The sequence below is a fragment of the Vicugna pacos genome, chromosome 21 (assembly GCF_048564905.1).
Source record: "Vicugna pacos chromosome 21, VicPac4, whole genome shotgun sequence".
Lineage (NCBI taxonomy): Eukaryota > Metazoa > Chordata > Mammalia > Artiodactyla > Camelidae > Vicugna > Vicugna pacos.
In genome coordinates this window covers 25581335-25599269 of record NC_133007.1, presented here as the reverse complement: position 1 = coordinate 25599269, position 17935 = coordinate 25581335, and the positions used below count along the sequence as shown (strand labels likewise).

Here is a 17935-nt window from a genome sequence, read left to right as displayed (position 1 = left end):
GCACTCCAATAAGGACTCGAGGAGAAGCAAATCTTAGCCAATTGGAGGCTTGAAGGTGGAGTTGTCCCGCCTTCAGCCAGACGGACCAATAGGAAGCGCGGGCGGCGTGTTTGAAAGCGAGGCCAAAGAGGGTGGGAGCGCGTGCTGCTGGGAGTTGTTTGGAGGTTGGCGGGGCAGGACTGACGGTCCTCAGGCGGAGCGGTCATGTCGCACAAACAAATTTACTATTCGGACAAATACGACGATGAGGAGTTCGAGTACCGGTTAGTGCCGGCGCGGGGGCGATAACGAGATCGTGAGCTTTGATGAGTGAGGGCACAAGGAGCTAGTAACGGGGACTGAAGCTGCAGAATCCGCGCATGCGCGGGAGATTAACAGGCTGGGTGTGAGTTATGGGAGCGTAAGGCGCTTGCGCGAAGGGTAGGGGGCGATCATGAAAGAAACCCCAAAGTGATAGAGAATTTGGAGCAAATTCTCCTGTTGGGAGGAGGCATAGGTGGGCGTGGTAAGAATGCTGACCACCCTCACTCTCTCGGGTTTCTCGATCTTTCTCTCAACTTTATAGAACAAGTTGAACTTGCCTTCTTGAAACTACTTGTTATTTTTTTTTCTTTTGTTTTCTTGTGACTACTTGTATCGCGGTAACACAATAGAGCCTCCTGGGAGAAGGTGGCAAAGGCGGCCCGCGAATTTTCTCGCATCTTCAAAGTGAGAAGAGTTCTGAGAGAGCCTGAGTGTTGCTTATTAATTCACGGAAAAGGGGCGTGGTTGTGTGGTTTGTTTTAGGAAGGGAGCTTCGAGTAACTGGAGTGGAATAAAACTGTCCAAGAACATCGAGAAAAGATTTAATACGTACCTAATAAATTCCCTTTAAATATTTAAAGGGCATCTACTTAGGAAACAGTTATGGAGTGCTTATAGGTTTCAGGTGTTCCGCTAAAGTGCGAGGCTACGCCATGTCTCTGCTTTCAACAAACCTAAAAACCTGTGGAAATACTGACATACTGATAGACTTCAGAAGGAAGGTGGTAATTGGTATAACAGGTATGTATAGGTTGCAGTGGGAACACATGGGACTTGTTAAGCATTGTGAAGAAAGGACTCCCAATAGAATCTGCATTTGATAAATCCTAAATCCATAATTCTACATTAGAAAATTAGGGAAGACAGAGGATTCTACTAATCTTGGCATTCCACTAATCTGTATTAAGCGTAATACTTAAAACAGCTGGAAGCTTGGCTCTCTTGTGTTTCTTCTCCAGCCTAGTGCGGGGCTCTGGGCCCTCTGGAGAACTGTGCTGACAAATACATAACTATCTTTATGCCAGATCCTTGGGGAAAGACCACCGGCCCTGTTTGGACCCAATTAACTTTCTTTTCCTCTACTTTCCTCAGCTGTTTTCCTCTACATCTGAACTAGGCCAACTAAAATTACCTGCTTATAATGTCTTTGCAGGGCTAGGGAGACATCACTAGTTTCATCCCCTGGAAAATTTAAGTCTTGGCAGTGGTTTTTGGTTTAAGAAAAGGGTTTTGGGGGTCTAAATAGGTATGGAGGCCAGTCTCTACACCAGGGGCTTGTTAGGATATAAGCTGTTTTCAGACAGTTAGACTAGAATTGATTCTTTGAGGGGAAAAAAACCTTTCACTAGCACAGAGAGAGCATTTGGTACATTTTCATTAAACTTGAAGCCTGTGTGGGTCAGCCCATTTCTTTGCCATGAAAGGAGACTTAACCTTGGTTAGGAAAGCATGGAGTTTCCCAAAAGAAGTCTCATGGCACATCCCTTAAGTTAGGAAAATGAAACTGAAGTTAGAGCTTAAAGGGTAAGACATTTGCATTTCATCCTTTGTGCTGACTCTTCCACACAGCATTCCCGGATAGGCCTTTCTTCTCCATGAAATCACTTCTCTCCCTTCCTTACCAATCCTGTTCAAAACTGCCTTTAATTATTAACACTGTGTGTTGTGGGGCTCCCATTACATTGTTTTAGGGTAATCAGCTAGAAGGCTGTCAGCTCCAAGAAGGCAGAGGCAGTGTATAAACAGTCCAGAATTTAGGTGCTCATTCACTGGTGTTACTCATTAGTTTGTACTTTTTAATATACTTTTGTGAGGATTTACATAATTTGGCCTTTATTTCTAGCTGCCTCTGCCCCTCAATAAGATTATGTAAACTCCCTGCCATTAGGAACTGGTCTCTTTTCTCTCCTCTCTTGGCTTTATATGCAGGCACTTATCTGACAGATGGAACCCAGAACTGACAAATTCCCCACCTTCCCATGTTTCTATTACAGGCATGTCATGTTGCCCAAGGACATAGCCAAGCTGGTCCCTAAAACCCATTTGATGTCCGAATCTGAATGGAGGAATCTTGGTGTTCAGCAGAGTCAGGGATGGGTCCATTACATGATCCATGAACCAGGTCAGTGCAATGGCAGGAATAAGATTTGCACAACCTAGAGGGTAGGGTATAGCTCAAGTAGTAGAGCGCACACTTAGCATGCATGAGGTCCTAGGTTCAATCCCCAGTACCTGCTCTAAAAATAAAGAGATAAACCTAATTACCTCCCTCCTCACCAAAAAATAAAAATAAATTTTAAAAAAAGAATTCTTTAATTTAAAAAAAAAATTGTACAACCTAAAGAAATAAGGGGAAGGTGGAGGTGGTTTACTGGTTCCTTACCCCACCGGCCATCTAGAAAATCAGGAGTGACCAGAAATAAGAAATAAAGTACCTGGGAAGTTCAGGCACAACCTGTCACTGTGAAAAACAAAAAACAAAAACTTCCTTTAATCTCTAATGCAGTCAGTAGGTACTCTTTTTTTTTTTTTTTTTTTAAGGCCACATATATCCTGGTAGAGGTTGTGGCCCCTGCTTTATTCTCCATCAGCAAGTGAATTTTTGGATGTGTTCCAAATAAACCAAGGAAAGTATATTTCTTGATAAGACACCAGAGACCAAACTGCCAGGCAAAACTAATAAAGGACACCCTGGGGCTGTACAAACGTAGCAAGAGAACTGATACTAACAATTCTGTACTTGGCACACTGGCCAGGCTTCTGGGTCTGTTTCTAAGGCCATATGCTTAAATCTTAATTTAGTTATAAAGATCTGAGTGGGTGATAGCTGGGAAGTGGGAGTGGGATACACCATAGGTTGTGCATAGGATGATGTGAGCTTGTCGCTTAGATTTCACTCACTCTTTCAGAACCTCACATCTTGCTGTTCCGGCGGCCACTGCCCAAGAAGCCAAAGAAATGAAGCTAAGGAGCCACTTTTCAGCCTCAAGCTTTACACAGCTGTTCTCACTTGCTAACATCTTTCCAACGACATTATGTTGCCTTCTTATTTCTCACTTTGATATTTAAAGGATGTTCAATACACTGTTTGAATCTGCTGGTGACTGCTTTGCTTCTTGAGCGGAGCCAGCGGGACAACCATGCCAGATGAGTGCTCTTTGGGTTGCAGCCTCAGCTAAGTGTGACCCCAAAAACCAACGTGAGCTCTGTCTCCAGTAGAACACGCTTTGCAAATGGAGGAAGCATCTGAGAATAAGACCATGGCTGTTACAGGAATTGTGTAAACTTGCTGTTTTGTTTTTTCCTGCCAGCTGTTGTGTGTACGGTGATTTATGTTTCAATGTATTGGAAACTTTCCATTTTATTCAAGAAATCTGTTCCATGTTAAAAGCCTTGATTAAAGAGGAAGTTTTTATAATTCTCTTAATTGTAAAAGTTTTTTCCCCCACACAGGGTGAGTATCACATTCAGTACCATGGTTCTAATTGGTTCTAATGCTCTTCAGTGAAACAAAGAAGCTCAGCTCTTTGCTGATAGTCAGGTTTATTTCAACATTCAGGTAACTGGGTTTTAATCTAGTTTAAGCAGACTTTGCTGTCAAACATTTACTGAAATATATTTCATTCTAAATTCAGGCCTAAGATAGTGATTGTACAGGGACGTCATCTCATCAAACCAAATCAATGTTTGTCAGGGATGTAGTCCCAATATTTGAAGGACACAGGTGGGTAATAGGAAGAGGCTGTCGGGAGGAGGCTGCTAGTGTGTTCCACTTCCTGCCCAGCCTAAGGCTCAGGCACACCTAAAGCCTGTTCACTCCACATATTGGTTGGGCTATTTTCAGTGGTTCTCACTTTGGCTCAGAATTGGAATCACCTAGGTAGCTTTAAAAGTGCTGATGCCTAAATCATTCCCAGGGATGTGACTTAACTGGTCTAGGGTGTGGCCTGGATGTGGGGATTTAAAGCAGTCTTATGCAGGTAGTTACAGCACTAACCTTTGAAAACAGTTGTAAACTATGGCCCTTTAAGAAAACATTTCACCAAATAATAGCTTATCCTCTACTTTCAACAGTAGTGCTGAGTAAGGGAGATTAACCTCCCCACTTCTCCCTGTCTTTCATCCATTTATTCATAGAGCAGTAGTTCAAGTGTGGTCCCTAGATTGGAGGCATCAGCTCACCTGGAAGCTCATTAGAAGTGCACATTCTTGGGCTCCACCCTAGACCTACTGAGTCAAACCCCGAGGGTTGGACCCAGTGACATTTTAACAAGCTCTCTAGGTGATTCTGATGCACACTTAAGCTTGAGAACCCACTGTAAAGAACTGGACCAGAGCTGATGGTTGGGGGGGGGGTGTCAAATATTACCATTATTACTAATAAAGACAATGTAGCATAAGGCTTATGTCATTAGGAAAGCCCAACTTTTTTTTTTTTAAGAGCTTGAGTTTGAGTTTCTTTCAATTGGAAAAAACACAGGGCTTATTACTTGAGAAGGGTCTAGAAACCTGACTCTACCATCCACTGTAGTGTTTTTGTGGTTGTGTGGCACCCTTTCATGTTTCTGAGCTGGTTGCCCATCTGTAAAATGGGCATCTTATCTGTGAGGTTTTTAGGAGAGTAAAATGGGGCCAGGTGTGGTTCAGGAGTCCTCCAAATATATGAATTTTAGAACTTTACATAAAACAGTGGCATCTGCATGACGTGAGAGCTCGTTAAATGCAGCTCTCAGGCCCCACCCAAATCCGAATCTCGTAGATTTAACATATTAAAGGCCCCCAGATGATTCATATGAGCATTAAGGTTTAAGAAGCACTTTTAGACCAAAGGCAAGTGAAATAAGAGGAAGCCAGCATAATATGAGCATCCAAAGTGGACACATGGTGCCCCCTAGTCACTGCCCTCACTTGTACCTACAAGACCAATTAACTGGGAGAGGTTATGTTTAAAGCACCATCTGAAACAAGGTGGGGCAAGGCTTTTTCTTATCAAAGAGGCTTAAGTAATTAGCTTTATCGTTTATAACAGACAAATGAAAGTTCCACATACCAGAAGCTCACCTCCGGGGTCTTCCTACCTCACAGGCAATGCTGACAATTATTCTTGGTGTTCCTCCAACTTCCACCTGCTCCAATATAAAATCCTTTCTGACACAGGTACCAGCCCCTGACCCCTTAGCCTAGAATGAGTCATGGTTAATGAATAACAGACACTATATGCATACAAGAATTTGAACACAGAACGGAAGTTAGTCAAGCCTCCCTTTACTTCCAGCATCAGATGAGAACACCCCAAAATCCTTAAGACACCTCCAGCCACCACCACCCTCCTTTCACGCCCCAGACTTCCCACGTCCTGTCCCGAGAGAAAAGCCCCGCCCCCCGACTAAGGCCCGCCCCCACATTTCCGGGTGCGGGGTGACCACGTGGTTGTCGCCAATAACAACCCAGTACTACTCCCGCCCTCTGGCTAAAGCTCGCGAGCGACGGTGGACTATACCAATGGACCCTTAGAGGTGGTCTGAGCGACAGCCAAAATAACCAATTAATAGGAGGTAGGTGTGAGTCTAAGGCGGGACTCTTGAGTACGAAAGCCGCCCCGAGTAAGGAGGAAGGGAGAGAGGGAAAGACACGGTGAAGGGGCAAAAGAGGCAGGTGAGAATCTGGAAGAGCTCGGTAGTCTGAAGCGTGGCGGGAAGAGACGGGATTCCGGGCTAGAAAGGGTGTGGAAGCCTGCAGAAGTAGGTGGCTGAATTCTGGCCGGGGTGGAGGGAGGGAACGCATTTAAAGGGGCCAAGGCCCAGGATAAGGTAGACATTTAAAGGGACAGGTGTCCCTAAGAGAAGAGACATTTAAAGGTGCAGGTGCCCAAGATAGAGCGGACCCTAGAGGAGCCGAGCTCGGCGGCCAGAAGACATTTAAAGTGGTAGGTGTTCAGGAGAGAAGGACATTTAAGGAGACTAGAACCAAGCTTAGAAGACATTAAAAGAGGTATGGGTTAGGGTTTGAGAACACGTTCGTTAAAGAGGCAGAAATAAAGGAGTCGATTGTCATGGGCCTGATGAGGAAGACTCTGCACTCCTGCTCTCCCCCATTGTCCTTTCTGGCTCCTCCAGGTTCCCTCGATCCCGGAACCCCTGTTCCCAGGCTATGACCCCCAGTGCCCCATAGACCTGGCGGGCCCCTCGTGCTTGCGACCCCTATTTGGGGGTCTGGGTTGCTACTGGAGGGCCTTGCACAGGGGCAGAGAAGGCAGGACCATGGCATCTAGGGCCTCTGAACCTCCCCCAGGGCGCAGCGTGACGGCGGGCATCATCATTGTTGGAGATGAGATCCTCAAGGTGTGTCTGGGACAGAAGAGGGGGGAGGGTGCCGCGTTCTCCTGTCCTCAGAAGTTTGCTCCACGTTCTTTTGAGGGAGGGGGAACCAGGGTGGGAACCCCCTTGCTGCAGTAGGGTCCTGGAGTGAGTCCAGTATATTGGGGGGAAAGTGACCCTCATTCTTTCAATTACTCTGTTGAAAAACTTGTAGCAAAGTCCCTACAATTTGCCAAGCAGTATGGTAGGGGGAGGAGGGGCTTTATAGAAATGACAAGTTCAGTGCATACGGGAGGTACAGGTGCATGTATTATTTAAGAGTTATATCTAGCCTATTTGGAAAATGATTGAAGACAGTCAGCAGAGTACATACATGAGATAGAAGGAAAGTCCTAGAAGGAAGAAATCCCTTCTGAATGATTACGGAAGTCTTCCTAGAGGTCATGGTGGGCATCAGGTTTGTAATAGTAATACTGAATACTTACTAGGGCCTGGCAGTGTGCTTATTACAATCACATGTGCGATTTTACTAACCCTCACAATATCCCTATGATGTGGCTACTTTTACTATAAATCTCAATTAGTAGATTATGAGGCTGAGACTCAAAGAGGTTGAGAAACTCACCCACAGTTGAACAGCTGGTAAGTGGTAGATGGGCTTCCAACCTGATTCTCACTCCAGAGCCACCCTTAACCACTAAACTCACCCTAGAGAAGTAGAAGGAGATGAGGCTGAAAAAGAAGAATGGATACACGCCGTAGACAGCCAGCCTCGAACGTTCTGCAAAGAAATTTGAACTTTATTCTGTGTATCGTTGGAAACAACAAATAGCTTTTGGGCCAAGAGTGATGCAATCATGGCGACATGTTAGGAAGGTTATTCAGGAGGTACAGGGCAGAGCTGTGGGTGGAGGCTGGGAGCCTGGCCAGGGGTCTGCTGCCAGTGTCCAGGTGAAAGTTGCCAAGGACCTGTTTGGTGTCAGTAGGGGCAGAAAGAAGAGAGCAGATGGAGAGACATTTCAGAGTCAAGTTGACAGCATGAAGGGCCTGACTGGCTGTGGACAGTGTCTGGGGATGCTGCTGACCACCAAAGTGACAACAGCCAGGGATAACGTGAAGATGCCCAGTAAGCACTTGGAGCCAAGGGGCTGAAACTGTCAGGATTGGTGAGGAATTGGATGAGTTGTCCACATACAATTGATAATTGAATCCATAAGCAGAGGTCAAGATCAGAGTGCAGAGATGGAGGCTCAAGGTGGATCACGTTATCCCTGACTCCGTTCACATGGATTTTCCCACTCTTGTGCCCTATCCAGGCTTCTTGGCATCCCAAGGTGGTGTCCCCCAAAGAACAGAGTGCCCTGTCATCAGGCAGATGCAGCCTGATCCCTTCCCCCTTTGCCCTTCATCCCCACAGTACTGACACTCTCATCTTCCCCATTCCCAACCCCCCAGGGACACACTCAGGACACCAACACCTACTTTCTGTGCCGGACACTGCGCTCCCTGGGCGTCCAGGTGTGCCGAGTCTCTGTCGTACCTGACGAGGTAGCCATAATTGCGGCTGAGGTCACGTCTTTCTCCAGCCGCTTCACCCATGTCCTCACAGCAGGGGGCATCGGCCCCACCCATGATGATGTGACCTTTGAGGCAGTAGCGCAGGCCTTTGGGGATGAGCTCAAGCCACACCCTGAGCTGGAAGCGGCCATCAAAGCCCTAGGAGGGAAGGGCTGGGAGAAGCTGTCTCGGGTGCCCTCCTCTGCCCGCCTGCATTACGGCACAGATCCTCACACTGGCCGCCCCTTCAGATTCCCACTGGTCTCCGTCCGAAATGTCTACCTCTTCCCAGGAATTCCGGAGCTGCTGCGGCGGGTGCTGGAGGGGCTGAAGGGACTGTTCCAAAATACAGCTGTTCAGTTCCACTTGCGGGAGCTGTATGTGGCAGCTGATGAGGCCTCTATCGCCCCCATCCTGGCTGAGGCCCAGGCCCACTTTGGCCGCAGGCTTGGCCTGGGTTCCTACCCTGACTGGAGCAGCAACTACTATCGGGTGAAGCTGATACTGGACTCAGAGGAAGAAGGGCCCCTGGAGGAATGCCTGGCCTACCTGACTGCCCGCCTGCCCCAGGGGTCGCTGGTCCCCTACATACCTAATGCTGTGGAGCGGGCCAGTGAGGCTGTGTACAAACTCACCGAGTCAGGTAGGGGCCCCCGGGGGGAGGGGGCAGCATGCGCCAGACCCTTGCTGCCAGGAACGCAGGGGCTGTGGGAGGCTCCCCACTGATCCAGAAGGTAGAAGACAGCTACAGCCGATTTCATTCATTCTTCCAATAAATATCAATTGAGTACCTGCTTTCACCAACACTGTGCTGAGTGTTGGGGGTATAGCTCAATAGGACAGATGTCTGCCCTACACTGGACCAGAAACTTAACAGGAAAGATAGATGTTAAACAGGTAATTTGCGTGAGATGTCAGTGATGAGGGGGTCCCCACAGCGAGAAGATCAGCCTTGACTGGGGTCAAAGAAGGCTTCTTTGGATGAGTGATATGTAAGCTGAGTGATAAGGAGGATTTGGTCAGACCAGGAGGTGGACAAGAGCAAACAATGTGGGAAAGGGTCTGAAAGGAAGCAGCACGAGGTTTAGGAGAATGGAAGGAAACCAGGACCCCCAGAGGAAAGACAGAGGTGAAGAGTGCAGGGAGATGTGGCTGAATGGTGGCAGGGGGCAGACTCTGAGTGGCCTAGTGAGCAGATGAAGGAATCTGGAACACTGGGAAGATATGGAAGGGTTTTAAGCAAGGGTAACTTGGCCTTTGCTCTTTGATACCCCTCTGTATCTGTCTGATGCCCTCTTCTCTGCCTACCCCACAGGGACTTCTCTGGGGGAAAAGGTGGCAGGCGCTCTGCAGACCATTGAGATGGCCTTGGCTCGGTACAGCCTCAACCAGCTGTGCGTGGGCTTCAACGGGGGCAAGGACTGCACCGCCCTCCTGCACCTCTTCCACGCTGCTGTGCAGAGGTGAGCCTACACGATGGAGGCAAGACCCCAGAGGTAGATCTGCCCCATTCTCTAGTTCCCCATCCTAAGAAGCAGGGAGGAAAGGGGGTGTCTGGGAGAGGCTTGGGAGGGAGGCAGCCATAGTGACCCCTCCATTCCACTCCCCCACCATATTTATTGAGCATCTGACACATGCCTGGCCCTAGGTATAAATATGCAGGCCACCATCCCCAGCCACAGAGAGGTCAGGGTCCTGTCGGGGGGCTAAGGCTTATATACCTGAAGCAGAGGGTGTCTTCTCCAGATTTGAGAGGTGAGAGATCATGTGCTCTCCAGAGGAAGTGGGTTCTGATGGATGGGAAGGACAAAGAAAGGGGAGAAGGGGAGGGTGTCCATCCCAGGGGCCAAAGGAAACAGGGCAAGCTCTCTGGAGAGTATCTCCCTGTCCACGCTGCCAAGCATATGGATTCTGTCCCCTCCGCAGGAAATACCCTGATGCTCAAGAACCCCTCCAGATCCTGTATATCCGCAGCATCTCCCCTTTCCCCGAGCTGGAGCAGTTTCTACAGGACACCATCAAAAGGTACGAGGGACTTGGAGATTTGAGCTCTGGGAGGGGCTTGGCAGGAGCCACTCTTGACTCCCAACCCTCTTTCTTCCTCAGGTACAATCTGCAGGTGCTGGAGGCTGAGGGCGACATGAAGCAGGCCCTGAGCGAGCTGCAGGCACGGCACCCCCAGCTGGAGGCTGTCCTGATGGGCACCCGCCGCACTGACCCCTACTCCTGCAGCCTCTGCCCCTTCAGCCCCACAGACCCAGACTGGCCTTCATTCATGCGCATCAACCCGCTGCTGGTAATGGGGAAGAGAATATATTGCCTTCAGTCTCGTGTCCCCTATCAGTCATTGCACCCTAGCTTCCTGAGGCAGGGGAGGTTGGGCCCTGGGGCTTGGATGAAACGGCCCCATCATCCAAGGGAGGCTGTGCTATTTGTTCATTCAGCCTTTTGACCAATTTTTATTGAGCACTAATTCAGTGGCAGGCTTTGTGCTTTCTCCTATGGACAGAACAATGACTTAGACCTGGGTTGTCCTATGTGGTAGCCACTAACCATTTATTTATAATAAAATTGCAATTAATTGAAATGAAATACAAATTGCTAAAAAAAATCCACTGAATCATATACTTTAAAAGATGGATTTCATGGCATGTGAACTGTATCTCAATTTTTTAACTTAAATACAATTCAAAATTTGGTTCTCCAGTTGCACTAGCCACATGTCAAGGGAACACCATGTTAGCACAGATATAGACCATTTCCATCATTGCAAAAAGTTCTACTGGACGGCTCAGGCTTGCACAGACACAGCCCCTCCCTGTCCCCCTGGAGCTTAGGTGCCAGTGGAAGGTGGATTGAGAATGGAGAGGGGACAGGATGAAAGCTTTCTCTTTCTCATTGGTTGACCTACACAGAGCAAGATGTAGCAGAGAATCGGGTATCAGGCCCTCCCTTAGAGGCCAGGGGAGCCAGAGAACCCTGGATAGGCCCCTTTCCGGGTGGCAGGGGATAGATGTGGGAGAGGGGAGTATTTGTGACTCCTCCAACACTCTGGCCTCCCAGGACTGGACCTACCGAGACATCTGGGACTTTCTGCGTCAACTGTTTGTCCCTTACTGTATCCTATATGACCGAGGGTAAGGAGAATGGGTATGGGGAAGATGGGAGGGCACTGGGACTGGGAGAACTGAGCCCACCGCACTCACATGTGCCCTCCACTCTCCTGGCTCCAGCTACACGTCGCTGGGGAGCCGGGAGAACACAGTGCGGAACCCGGCCCTGAAGTGCCTGAGCCCAGGAGGGCAGCCCATCTACCGTCCGGCCTACCTGCTGGAAAACGAAGACGAGGAGCGGAACTCCCGCACATGACCTCCCGCCCACTGGAGGAGGGAGGGAAGGGGGGCGTCCCGCGGTGTAGCCTGTTAATAAACCACCTCTCATATGCCTGTTGCTCTGGCTGTGTCTTCCTGCTTCTGGGGATGGGAGAAGCAGAAGTGGGCCAGGCCCTGGTAGCTGGGAGCCGGCAGTGCTCACTCTCAGGGGTCGGGCACAGGAGGGGAGACAGAGCTCCGGAAAGGAGCTCTCATTGATGATTCTTAGTGCCAACCTGCACAGTAGCCCACCAGAGGGCAGGAGAAGGGAGTGGTGCCAACCTTTGGGGGAAGGGACAGGCAGGCAGGCAGGGCACACAGGGTTTTGAGGCGCAGGCTGAAAGAAGGGAAGCTAAGCAGGCCTGGCTGTGGAGGATGAAAGATGGAGTAGCCAGGCCCTCCTCCTCCTGACCCCACCCCACCCCCATCCCTGAGCACAGGGGCTGACTCAGCCCATTCTCTGGCCCAGAACCTTCCCTGTGCTAGACCCAGGGGCCTTTGTCCCCACAGTCATGAGGTCTGAAGGGGGTGGGGACCATGTTGATAAAAGGCACTAAAGACAGCTCCCACACCCTTCCCCAGAGCTGCTACCCTCATGCAGCCCCGGACACAGCCCCTAGCCCAGGCCCTACCCTTCTCCATCGGAGGGGTCCTGCAAGACACTGGACTCCGGGTGCCCATCATAAAGATGGGCACAGGGTGGGAGGGCCTGCAGCGGACCCTGAAGGAAGTTGCCTACATCCTCCTCTGCTGCTGGTGTATCAAGGAGCTGCTGGATTAATGGCAGTAGGGACCTGCCTCCTCCCCCTGGGACCAGAGCAGGCATCACTCAGGTGGGTGGGGTGGGGCAAACCCTCAGGAGGCATGACTGCAGCTTCTGCGGTGCAGCCTGCCTCTCAGCTTCCCGTTCTCTTTTTTAGCTCCCGGCCCAGCCCTCGTGAAGACTCCTGGCACCAGCTGTGCTCGCCCAAGGATGGGCCACGAACAGCAAGTGAAGTGCGATCCTGCTTTGAGTCTGTGCCATCCATCAGACCTGCCTCATCTCTGGGCATCTCCATTCCCAGCCCCCACCTCTGGTGTACCTATGGTGCACAGGAACCTGGCCTGCTGGCTAGGACCGCAGTCAGACTGCAGCAGGAACTGGCACTCCTCCAAGCCTGGCACAGTGAGCCCACCTGCCCAGATGGTTTATCTTACCATACTGTCCTTTTAGTACCAGGAATGGGCTGGGCCCCAGGATCTCTGTTTGAGAATCACTGAACTATATATACAATAAATAAGCCTTGAGGTCAAAAGTTCTAAATGTGTAAAGGGGAAGCAGAAAAATCAGCACTGAAAGGACTTGGGAGCCAGGGTGCAGACCCGGGGTGGAAGGAGGTTGTCCTAGATAGAGCCAAGACTGAAAGCCAGGTTTCCTGACTCACTGGTGCCTGGGTGCGGAGGGTGGAGGGTGGAAAGGCCAGGTTCCTCCCAGCTTGTAGATAGGGAGGAGTCCAGTTTGGGCGGGGTCTTCTGGGAGGCCTGCATGTAAGGATGGGAACCCAAATAGAAGACCTGGTCTGGCCAGCTTCCTGCCTCTAAAGATCTTGGGGAAAGCACTGGGCTGACATGAGTCCCCAGCTCACAGAGGAAGTCAGCCCCCTCTCTTCCAGCTCACACACAAAGCTGCAAGAGAAGGCTGCCTATGTGGCCACACAGGTCCCTCAGGCTTATGACAGTGCACAGGACACAAAGCCAGAATGAGCAGAATTGACTCTTCACTTCCCCTTGGCAACCACCAACACATAGTCTCCTGAATCACTCCCAGTGGTAGGTACACACCAGCCACTTGCATCGTCTTGCTCCTGCTTACTGACAGGCCTACTCACAGCCCCCCATGACCTCAGAGCCAGCCAGAGGGCTTGTTCAAAGTGTCCCTGGGATCTCTACCCAGAATTCCCTGGCCCGTCTTGGGATCCAGTTATTGCCCCTCCCCCTTTCTCTCCTGGGACACTGGCCTGGAAGTCATGTCTGCTGCCCTCCCCCACATTCAGGGACCAGATCTTATTCCGACTTCTTAGTTTACTCCTTTTTCTCTGGACTTATTTTCTTTCTTTGTTTGTTTTTTTGTTTTTCTGGGGGTTTTTTGGTCAAAGTTATATATGCCTAGAGTAAAGAATTCTGGTAGTAAAAAGTACCTCCCTCCCCCACACCCACCCCCAACCCCCCAGCTGTCCTCCATGGAGGTAACCATGGTGACCAGTTTCTTGGACAGCATTCCAGAGATAGTCTATGCATATACTGCATCTTCATTGATTCATTCATTCATTCATTCATTTTTTTTCAGTTTTTAAATTTGATTTACCATATTACTTTAGTTTCGGGTGTATAACATAGTGATTCAAAATTTTTATAAATTATATTACAGTTAAAGTTCTTATAAAAGATTGGCTATATTCCCTGTGCTACAAAATATACCCCTATAGCTTATTTATTTTATACATAGTAGTTTATACCTCTTAATCCCCTACCTCTATTTTACCCCTCTCCCTTCCCTCTCCACTAGTAACCACTCGTTTGTTCTCTAGATCTGTAAGCCTGTTTCTGTTTTGTTATATTCATTCATTTGTTTTATTTTTTAGATTCCACATATAAGTGATAACATACAGTATTTATCTTTATCTGACTTATTTCACTAAGCATAATACCCTCCAGTTCCATCTATATTGTTGGAAATGGCAGTAAACATGCATTCATTCATCCATTTAACAAAAATTACTGAGCATCTGCTGTATGCCAAACTGGCCACTTTGAATACGGCAGCGAACAAAACAGATCCCTGTAGCTGTCTATGGCCATACCACCCTGAACATGGCCAATGTCATCAAAATAGATCCCTGTATTCATGGAGCTGAAGTTCTGGTGGGTGGACACAGAAAATAAAATATAAACATAAAAAAATAAGTTCATTGATGTTATTAGATGATAAGTGCTATGGGAAAAGAAAAAGTCCAGCTGGGGATGGGAGTTGGGGCAGATTATGGAAGGTCTAGGAGGCCAGGGTAAGAACTTGAGATTTTATGCTGAGTGAAATGAGGAACTATTGCAGGCAACTGAGCATGAACTCATTTTTTTTTTTAAATTTTAAAAGGCTCACACTGGCTGCTGGGTTGAGAATAGACTTTAGGGGAGCAAGGGTAGAAGAGGAGAGACCTTTTAGGAGGTAACGCACACAACCGGGGCCAGACACATTGGTGGCTCAGAGCAGGGTTATAGCGATCGCAGTGGTTGGAAGTGGCTTCCTTCTGCATACACTTGTCCTTGTAGTTGGTAACATGCTCTACCCCCCATTCTGCACCTTGCTGTTTTCTCTGAATGTACCCTGTGCAGGATTCCGCTTCAGTATACCTAGAGCCTGTCCATTCTTCTAGACAGTAGCATGGTACTCTACAATAATCTAATTCAAGATAATTTCTCATCCCTGGCAGCCCCCCTTTAGGCATCCACAAAACACAGGTCACTGCTCTTGCCTCATGGCACAGTAGTGAGAAGGTCCTCAATCCAACCAGACAGAGGTTAGTGGTAGTGGTAGACACAGACTTCACCTTCCCACCTGAATTTGGGGTTCCCCCTCCCCCTCATATCCTGCACCCTGCTTGGCAGCTCCAGCCCTTTCCTGACTCAAGCTCTAGCTGTCTGCCTCCTTTTCCTTTCTTAGGCCCCACTCCCACCAAGCTGGGGCAGTGTCTGAAGGTGGATCCTGGAGCCTGAGAGTTCTGAGCACAGGGGCTTTTGCTAGGGGAGGGGATGTCTGGCAAAGGCCACTGGGGAAGTGGTAGGTGGAGGAAGGCAGGGTGCTGTGGGCTGTGGCATGTGGTGGGACCAGTGCTGGGGAGCTGAAGGAGGGAGAGGAGTGAAGACTGCCAGTAGCCCCAAGAGAGTGTCAGAGATGGAAAGAGAGCCCTGAAAGTAGAAAGACTGAGGAGAAGGATGGGGAGAGTAACAAAACCTCATATACCATTCCAAGAGCCCTTTTTAGCTACAAAGTGCTTTGAGCCTTACAAAAGTCCACTTATCCCATCTTAATGTGAAGGAACAAGCCCAGGCAGGTGAAAGGACCCCTCCAAAGTCACACACACCGCACACTCCAGTAGGGTAGTCATTCAGTGAACCCAGATTTTCTCACCTCCAATTCTGGGCTTCTCTCGATTAGCCTGCCTTCCTCTTCTGAACTAGTGCTTAGGATGGTGGCCTTAGTAGCAGTGGAGGCAGGGCCAGGCCAGCAAAATTGTGGAGGGGACTACCACCCACATTCTGCACCTACCCATGTTTCCCACTTCACCTCAACCCTGAGCTCCCCTTGGCCTTGAGCTCCCCAGCTCAGTTGGGAGGCCCAGCTAGCCCCTTTCCATGTAATCCAAGGCCAGGAGATGATCCCCTGCACTACACCTCCTCACTCCTCTAGAAAGGAAAGAGAGATGTGGCAGTTTCCCTGCAATGTTCTCTTCCCAACCAGAGAAAGCTCAGGATTTTGAGTGTCCAGGCTACTCTCTCAGGAACTCACTGCGGGGGAGATTGGGGGAGCGGATAAAGGGAGCTCTCCAAGACAGGGAAGGATGGGTAAGATTTCATCTACCCCTCGGCTCCCCGGGGCGCTCTAGTGGCCACAATAGGTAGAGGAATGGGCGGAGTAAAATGGAGGAGACAACGCAGAGCTGGAAGTGACCCCCAAGAATAGCAGCATGAGGAGGAGGTGCGGCCTGACATCCAGGATTCCTAGCTGATTACGTTGGATATAAGACCCTCAGTGGTGTGCAGAAGACAGGTGGAGGAGAGTGGTCATGAGAAGTGGTCTGAGGAGCCGCGCGCAATAAACTGGATATTACAATGATGATCTTGGCGGGGGGGGGGGGGTCCTACGTTTTCCCAGCAACGCTGAGAGGCAGGCAGAAAGAGGAGTGCGGCAGTTGTTTCTCTAGCACCAGAGCACAGACCACCCCTCTACCAAGGGCATAGGCTCTTATTTGTGTTCCTATTTGCATCCTGTTTGCATATGAGTTATTTCCCCTTCGAAGGGCAGAAGTCCTTTCACAGTTACGCCCGGCTGTGACTTTCTACTCCAGACTCTTTGCCAGCTTTGGGGGCATACCTACTCTTCTGGCTATTCTCTGGCCTCTCTGACCTCCGCCCCCTCAGTACCCTGCGGTCGTTCGTTCTCAGCACTTAACCCACCGCGGCTTCGAAGCAGCGACCCGACTGCCTGCTGGGTTCGAGAAGCCGGGGGACCTGCGCCGCCTCGTGGTTGGCCCGAGGGAGGCTGAGGGCAGAGGGTTCTGTTTCGCCTTCTCTGGGACGTGGAGTTTTGGAAAATGTTCCCCCGAGCTTCCTGAGGCTAAATTTATCTCCCCCCGCCCTGGGGGGCGCAGAGATCCCGGCGACGATTAGTGCTGCGCAGCAGCAGGCTCCCGCCCAGAGGCCCGGAATAGGCGCCGGGTTATAAATAGTGCCGCCCGCAGGTGTGGGGGGAGTCGGCGGGAGGGGGGCAACCCTGGCAGCCACGGCCCCTTCAGGTGGGTTGGGCGGTCGCGGTGGGGGCGCCGGGGCTGCGGTCTGAGCGCCCCCAGTGGTTTCCTGGGCGGCGGGTTTTTCGAGGGAAGCGGAGGCAGCCCTGGGAAGGGGGGGAGCGGGGAAGAGGTGGGCGCCGGTCGCAGGCTGACGCTCCGCTTCCAGCTCAGCCCCCCCCACATTCCAAAACGGGCCCCTAGACCCACTCACTCGGGACTCCGCCTAGGCAGAGCCTTGCCTTTCTTCCCTCCAGAAGCTCTCTCTCTCCGCCGGGCTCTGCAAGCATCTAACTCCTCCGCAGCTGCCCGTTTGACGCACGTGGCCGGGCCAGTCCTAGCACCTGGCTGTCACTCTGAATCAGTCCCCAACCCCAGGTGCGCAGTTCTCCCTAGAAGGGGTTAACTCCCAACCTGGGCTTTCATCCTTTTCTTCAGTCAACCACCTCACTCTCCGGGTATTTACCCATCTCCTGCTAATTTCCCCCCCAAATTAAGGACTAGTTGGCCGTCTGACGACTTAAGTTTGAACGTGCGGATCTGGGACGCTCCCCGATCCCCAGGAGGCCCCTAGAGATCCCACACCTGCCCTCCACTTCCCAGTTCCAGTACGGGCCTCGTGTCGGGGCAGAGGTGGTGGCAGGCCCCACGGGCCCGGCCGGGGTTTCCTGGGAGGGGGCGGGCCCCCAGTCAGCGTTTCTTGGCCGCAGCAGTCTCAGTGGTTTGGCGCGATAAAGGCCCGGAGTTGGGGGGTAGGCGGGAATTTCAAGTCGGGGTTCCCCCTCCGACTTCTGAGCGAGGAAGGGGGAGCTGTGTGGACCAGAAGAGAATGTGGGAGGGGGTCACT

General features: G+C 50.4%; 3 protein-coding genes and 1 long non-coding RNA gene across 7 annotated transcripts; 3 read left to right on the top strand and 1 right to left on the bottom strand.

Moving 5' to 3' along the window:
• The first annotated feature begins 121 nt into the window (after positions 1 to 121).
• On the top strand, positions 122 to 3726 carry CKS1B (CDC28 protein kinase regulatory subunit 1B). Its single transcript, XM_006214667.4, has 3 exons — positions 122 to 263; positions 2298 to 2425; positions 3213 to 3726. The coding sequence occupies exons 1-3, from the start codon at positions 205 to 207 to the stop codon at positions 3263 to 3265; spliced, it is 240 nt and encodes a 79-aa protein (XP_006214729.1). The 5' UTR covers positions 122 to 204; the 3' UTR covers positions 3266 to 3726.
• A 1993-nt stretch (positions 3727 to 5719) lies between these two features.
• On the top strand, positions 5720 to 11628 carry FLAD1 (flavin adenine dinucleotide synthetase 1). Of its 3 annotated transcripts, none has more exons than XM_015248198.3 (8): positions 5720 to 5858; positions 6420 to 6644; positions 8076 to 8820; positions 9493 to 9640; positions 10104 to 10202; positions 10284 to 10473; positions 11241 to 11314; positions 11411 to 11628. In XM_015248198.3, the coding sequence occupies exons 2-8, from the start codon at positions 6564 to 6566 to the stop codon at positions 11544 to 11546; spliced, it is 1473 nt and encodes a 490-aa protein (XP_015103684.1). In that variant the 5' UTR covers positions 5720 to 5858; positions 6420 to 6563; the 3' UTR covers positions 11547 to 11628. The 3 variants fall into 3 exon arrangements, with proteins under 3 accessions (XP_015103684.1, XP_006214728.1, XP_072802563.1); XM_006214666.4 differs by lacking the exon at positions 5720 to 5858 and adding an exon at positions 5864 to 5958; XM_072946462.1 differs by lacking the exon at positions 5720 to 5858 and adding an exon at positions 5932 to 6044.
• LOC140688086 (uncharacterized) lies at positions 7400 to 8237 on the bottom strand. Its single transcript, XR_012062814.1, has 2 exons — positions 8103 to 8237; positions 7400 to 7589 (listed from the first exon to the last, which is right to left on the bottom strand). It is a non-coding gene; the product is annotated as an uncharacterized lncRNA (long non-coding RNA).
• A 484-nt stretch (positions 11629 to 12112) lies between the features above and the next one.
• Positions 12113 to 12906, top strand: LENEP (lens epithelial protein). 2 transcript variants are annotated; one of them, XM_072946467.1, is made up of 2 exons: positions 12113 to 12334; positions 12469 to 12906. In XM_072946467.1, the coding sequence occupies exon 1, from the start codon at positions 12144 to 12146 to the stop codon at positions 12327 to 12329; it is 186 nt and encodes a 61-aa protein (XP_072802568.1). In that variant the 5' UTR covers positions 12113 to 12143; the 3' UTR covers positions 12330 to 12334; positions 12469 to 12906. The 2 variants fall into 2 exon arrangements, 1 of the variants encoding a protein (XP_072802568.1); XR_012062811.1 differs by having other exon boundaries at positions 12125 to 12381; positions 12469 to 12874.
• Positions 12907 to 17935: the final 5029 nt, after the last annotated feature.